This window comes from Branchiostoma lanceolatum, chromosome 5, assembly GCF_035083965.1.
Source record: "Branchiostoma lanceolatum isolate klBraLanc5 chromosome 5, klBraLanc5.hap2, whole genome shotgun sequence".
NCBI classification, from domain to species: domain Eukaryota; kingdom Metazoa; phylum Chordata; class Leptocardii; order Amphioxiformes; family Branchiostomatidae; genus Branchiostoma; species Branchiostoma lanceolatum.
The window spans coordinates 9,309,952-9,316,474 of record NC_089726.1 but is presented as its reverse complement, the minus strand read 5'-3'; the positions used below and the strand labels follow the sequence as shown (position 1 = coordinate 9,316,474).

At 38.2% G+C, this 6,523-nt stretch overlaps 1 protein-coding gene across 2 annotated transcripts; it reads left to right on the top strand.

The window, feature by feature from the left end:
- The first annotated feature begins 588 nt into the window (after positions 1-588).
- LOC136434894 (gem-associated protein 2-like) lies at positions 589-6,507 on the top strand. Of its 2 annotated transcripts, XM_066427998.1 has the most exons (11): positions 618-690; positions 911-1,046; positions 1,849-1,936; positions 2,411-2,500; positions 2,890-2,955; positions 3,257-3,388; positions 3,624-3,668; positions 4,081-4,149; positions 4,611-4,721; positions 5,421-5,479; positions 5,689-6,507. In XM_066427998.1, the coding sequence occupies exons 2-11, from the start codon at positions 913-915 to the stop codon at positions 5,720-5,722; spliced, it is 828 nt and encodes a 275-aa protein (XP_066284095.1). In that variant the 5' UTR covers positions 618-690; positions 911-912; the 3' UTR covers positions 5,723-6,507. The 2 variants fall into 2 exon arrangements, with proteins under 2 accessions (XP_066284094.1, XP_066284095.1); XM_066427997.1 differs by having other exon boundaries at positions 589-1,046.
- Positions 6,508-6,523: the final 16 nt, after the last annotated feature.

The window sequence follows — 6,523 nt, the reverse complement described above, 5'->3', positions numbered from 1 at the left end:
TTGTATATGTAACATGTAAATATCAAGCAAAAAACACCCTTCGTTAGAACTCCGCAACAGTGCACAATATAAAATTTCCGTATTTTTGTTATGCAAAGTGCACCTTCTGCACTGGTCCCATTTTGTGCTCCCTCCCCTAACGGGCACATGATTATGGCAATCTTCTATGACTATATAAACGTTATACAGAGTATTACAAAACATGTTAGAAAAAGGCCGTTAAAAGTCACCTACATGAAGTTAAGTTCATGGAAAACTCACATTGACAGTGAGGCCTGACCTCTAGAGTGTCGATCTAGTGTTTTTGAGCCGATTACGAACGGAAAAGTGTTGCTGGAGCATCAAAATAAACTTCAATGACCTCTGACATCTCTTTATAAGAAATGATAACATCCAAACTGAACACTCCAATCATGGCTTAAAGCCTGTTTTGTTAACAAAATAAAACAGCCAAAACCCTTACCTGTAACTTCAAGCCCCAAAATTCAAACATTTATTTACAAAAAGCGTGTTACAGTTACTTAAACAAGATTTAGTTGGCATGAAAATGCACCCTCTCAGCTCTACGCATGCCTGTTATCATAACCTTTGACCTAACAATAACATCTTATCCACGTTTGGAGTCCTGCACTGGAGTGTCCTGCATATGAGCTGTATTATTCCTAAATCGTGTAGGTACAGAAAAAACAGGTATTGAGCAGAAACTGAGCTGTATTGAGGCTCATTTTGATGTACGTTTTTGGTTATTTGCTATCGGACATTTGCGTTCTTTAATACCCTTATGTTTGTGTGCCCCCCTCCCCACAACGTGAACAAGACGTATTATAAACACGCGGCAGTACCGGTGGGTTAGGTTCGGTAACACCAAGTATTGTAATACTGTACATTCAAAGTTAACTACCATAAATAGCAATGGATGAAAGGGATGAACTAGGGGACCTACAGATGCCGGCGTTTCTACTGGACGATCCTGACGTGGAGATCCTAGAAGAATACGATCCAGACATACCGGCTTCAAACCCGCTGGAATACCTGCAAAGAGTTCGGTGGGTCATAACATAATTGTGCCACATTTATATTACTCATGAACTTGTATATAATTGTTACCATGTGATCTGTGCTTAGCCCAGTGGGGCAGACATGCACAATAAAGGTCTTCATTCAATTCAATATTCTGATAATACAGATTAAACCTCCTTGATATTACGTTACATATATCTCCTTTGATCAGAATGGTACTGTCTTTTGCCAAACACCATGTGACGAAATTAGCACTAATGACAAAAATATCCATATTTACTTCAACACAATGGCTGACTCTGACAGTATCATGTCTGCCTGTCTCTGTGTTTCTGCAAATCCCACAGTACATATAATGCAGCCTTGCCATACATACATCCTCAGCGCTGCTATATTTGTCTGTGTGGTTGGAAGAGTTGAAAGCAGTGTGTTTAAGGGGGGTATGAAGATCTTTGATCAAATGTCACATTAAGGTCCTGGACTGCTTTGACAAAATAAAGTGACTTTGTTGTTATAGACCAAACACATGTCCTTAATTTTCCCTCGATGTAGGCTCAAGCATTGACAAAATCAAGCGTCTTTGTTACTTAGACCGAACATGTGCTTTATTCTCTCCCTGTATGCTCAAGAATACATGTAATAACAGAATCAAATGACTTTGTTGTTTTATTTATTTATTTATTTATTTGTTCGGCTGCGTACAATATACAGCAGCCAAGGCTGCCCGACTAGCTATTGCTATTACAAGGGGCCAGCCTTGCTGCAAAAGAACTTTGTTGTTCATAGACCAGACACATGACATAATGTGCTCTCATTCTCTCCCTGCAGGCAGGAGGCAGAGAAGTGTCCTTCTGTAGTTGTGGCTGACATCGACGTGGCTAACTTCAAGGATAAACAGACTGTCCTTGTTTCTCCTGTATGTATGATTTATACTAGTACTTGCACTACCAACTGGAACGGACGTTTTGGAAAGGAGGGAAAAGTCACTCTTTTTAACCAACTTTTCACTCCTTGGGTCCAGATAAAATGGGGTAAGGACCCCAAAACGTCAGTTTAACATGTATCGAAAATGTGAGATGCAGTGCATTTGAACAATGATGCTTTGTCCTTCTGTTTGGACAATAATTTCACCCTATCCGCCAAAAAAGATCCGAAGTTCATGACATGAAACTGATGAAAATGTCTTTTCGTAAGCTTTAAAATGACAGATTAAACAATGAAAATGACAGATTAAACAATGAAAATTAACAACATAGACTCCCAACAAAAAATGCTGGGGACAGCCTTGATGACATGATTTAGTTATGTACAGGCATGTTCTTTGCTACATGTATCCCATTATAAGTAAATGTCTGAAGTTTATGTTGTTCTTCCTCTCTTCCCCCTCTAGTCATCAGGTTTTATTCCAGCAGAAGAAGGTTTTGCTCCAACAATTCCAGCTCAGAGGAAGTTGGCTGCCCAGTTTTCAGATGTTAGACAGGTAGGTTTGTTTGTTAAACTGTAATGCAGTTTTTACATATTCATTACATGTAATAAGTAAATTCAGACACACCAATTTTCTTTGATTCAGATCAGGAAAAACATAGACAGGGGCAATGAATAAAACCTATCAATAATAATCAAGGAGATTTTGAAAATGTAATATCTTGTCATTAAAGTCCTACTGAGATGGTGTCTTATGACTTGATTGACTAAATGTGATATCATTTGTATACAGTCTCATTATACAGAAACATTTTTTTTCTTTCAAGTTCTCTCAGTCACTGAAACTCTTTGGACACCAATTCAGAATACAAATTGTCATAGTGTGTGTGATTACAATTAAAATCGTTTTCACAATACTTGTTTTTTTTCTCTCCTTACTTGCAGGCATATAGACGGAACCAACAGAACACAAAGAAAGGAAAAACAGACCAAGAACAAAAACTAAAGCTGGTATATTTTCCCAACTTATACCTTTAGAATAATGCATTTTTTACAGTACTGTCATTGTATTTGCCTAGTATTTATAAACTGTAGTCAGTATACAGTCAAACCTGTACAAATGATCAATTCTATCTAAGGACTACCTGGCCAATGTGACCACTTTTTGGTGGTCCTTTGATTATTTTTTCCCTTTGTATAGTTATCATCTTTCCACATTCCAGATTCTATAAGCCCCTTGAGCGTTGTTCATGGGGGGTTCAGACTGTATTGACATCTTTGTGTATTTCTTCTATGCCTGTTCCATATGCAGCCAGCCATGAAAGATGAGAATGGGTGGAAGCGGCTGTGCATGGGCTGTAGCGTGTCTCCAGAGGGATCTGTAGAGGAAGGAGAGGAGGGAAGACTAGAGGAGGGGCAGGAGGATACTCAAGATAGTACAAAGGTGATGAAATGAACTTACCTAACATATACAGGAGCTTTTTATTGAAGAGTAATCCCTACATTCCATCAGACATCCTGGCATACTTGACAAGTAGGTGTCAGTATTTTCATTGAGTTTTAAGGAAAAAATCCATAGCAAAGTCATAATTTGAGACCTGTAAGAGCACAATAGTAAGATGGTAAGTGCTTTAAGTCAACTGTTCTTATGAATTGATTTTTCTTTTCGATTCCTACAGGAGGGTCACCCACCAAGTTTACAAATCCTGATGGCCATGGACCAGGTATGTCTTGCCAGTGGTGCAATGACGCCCCCTATCAATGTTGTAGAGAACTGAACCAATCCTTCTGGACCTATTTGATTACCACTATAATGAGGATGAGCAGATGTTGTTCAGTGTGTTAGCATTGAGTCATACCTTTACATTCCATTCCACAGTGCAATTTTGCTATAGAGATATTTATTAAGCTCACATGTATCGTTTCAGAATATCAGAAAGAAACACTACACCTTTTCTCCAAGCAGAGGTTTAAGTTGCTGTTGGGGCTAGTAGTGGCTGGCTGTCTCTGAAAAGAGGCAGACAAAAAAACGTGCAGCCACTACTACATGTAGCTCCCTGACCTCTGCTTGGACAATACTACAAACCTTGTTGGTCCAATTCGGAGGTTTCATGCCCTAATTACATATAATTTCAGTGGACTGTGATACAAGTTCTTGACTTTCACATCACCTGGTTGCAGAGACATGGATTCTCCACCTTACTGGTAAACATTCCCATCCATTAAGTACATGTAGTGACATGTGTTCTAAGAGGGATTCAGTAGAGTATAGAAGCAATATCCTGCATATAGGAATGTTCTTACTTTATGATGATTATGTATCTGTACGTCAATCTAATCCACTTCTGCCAAAACATTTGCAACTTATCATCAATGAGGATAGTCATAGAGAAATTTGTATGAACAAATGTACCGGTAGTCCAAGAAACCATGCAGTTTTTGTGTGCAAACCATGTTACTGACTGACCTTTATTCTGACAAATATATATTGTAGACTACTTGTAAAGACTAGTCCAATGTGTGATGATATAACATACTGGTAGAACAATTACTTTCCAAGAGGTTCCACACATTGCACAGTACAAATGTGTAGACACAGTATGATATTTCTTAGCATTACATGATGTACTTAAACAATGTATGTTCCTTCTGTCTCCCTGATGCAGTCTCAGTGGCTGTATGCCCTGATGGTGTGTCTAGAGAAACCCTTGTACCCCGACACTGCGGCTTCACTCCGTACCCTGTCCAGATGTTGTAGTGCAATACGAGCCACACTGGTGAGTTTCTCTCTTACTACAGTAACTTCTATACATTCCCACAGATTGAACTTCAATAAGAATGAGGAACATGTAATATACCCCTATCACACAGCACATATATCAATCGGCTGCAAGCTCTAAATGACATTTTCGGCAGTAATACACCGGATGTTCTCCCAATCATCGCACAATTTTTAGAGGTCAGACGATGTTTGCATCAAGGTCTCCGAGCCCCTTCTGATGTGGTTGTCGAATGAAAAATGCCTCTGCCGAATTTTTGATTTGGTGACCCTCTGACGATCAACAAATACAGCTGGAGCCAGGGTGTGCTGCCAGGAACATGTCAAAAGACTCAAAGAAGAAATGACTGAAACAATCTTTTAACTTTTACCCTGTTATGTATTTTAGTTATACCATATGTGTGTATGAAGAACACTTCACATTTTTAGATTCATTTGTTAGGACTTAAATTATGTAATCGGTATCTTTGTAATATTTTGTCTGATCCTTCTGCCTCCTTCCTCAAGACCTCAATGAAAAGTACCCTGGAGGCTGATCTGAGCTTTTCAAGAATAAACAAAAGTTTAGCCAGAAATTTATCAAATGTGTTATGTTTACAGTTGCCATGAAATTGTAATCAAGACAGATGGAATGATATGGTAAAATGTACACATCTACCTTTACTACAAAGTGATGGTTATGTTCATGTTTTTACAGGATAGTAAAGAAGATGACAGATTGGCTCCTTTGAACCTTCTCATATGTCTAGTGTCTAGGTAAGTACAGCTTATGGATACACATTTGATATGATCTAATTTCTATGTCATGCAAGGAGTTTTTCAGAAAAATTGTTCTCATGTCAGTAATAAGTGTTTCCATGTTAAACTTGACACAGCTAACCAAACATAAGTAAATGTGTTCTATTTGCCCTTTTTACTATGTTATGCTGCAGTTTAGTCACAGCATTGTGTTTTTTTTCTTCCAGATACTTTGACCAAGGGGATTTAGCAGACACATAGACATGATCAACAGCAACCTTCCCTGCACGCACACATACATCAAGCGTAGACATCAACATTTAAAAGACAGCAAGAGAATCTGTGGTGCTACAAATTTAATGGAGATATGCATTCTTTATCTTATTGTGAGGAATAGGTCCTATCTTAACCACGTGGAAACTAATTTGTGCTAGTCTATAATGCTACTGTAATGTGCTTTATGAAATGCCATGGTGAAGTGATATGGTATGATTTCACTCATTGTTGCTGATGTTTTATACCATGTAGTAGTCTTGATAATCATGTGAGATGATTTATTATTGTTTAGTAAGTACAGAAAGGGTCTGAAACCATGTCAGAAGCTTCAATTTTAGTTTATGAGGACTCTCTGACGACATGCCCTTAAACATGTTAACATGTACTACAGCACTACATGCTTCTTTTCATGTGAACAACAGCATGATGTTCAGATTAAAGCTTCAGAACTGTACGATTCTTGTTCGTTTGCAAGACTACATTAAATGTTACAAGAGTCACACAAGAGTGCCCAACAAATCTTGGATGTTACATATTTGGAACATAAGTAAAGATTAGATACAGAGTCCATTGTGCAATGTGTATTCACAGTTACACATGTAAGTGTGTGCATTTGAATATGAACAAGAGTTGCTTTTTTTTCCCCGGAAATACTACATATAAGAGACAACTGTCTGTACATGTCACTCTCCTAAAGGGTTAGGAAATCAAGTTTTCTTGTATTTTTCTTCTACTCCTGGCATTTTGATCAGACAAAGCACACTATGTTTTTAAAGAGAGCAGAGC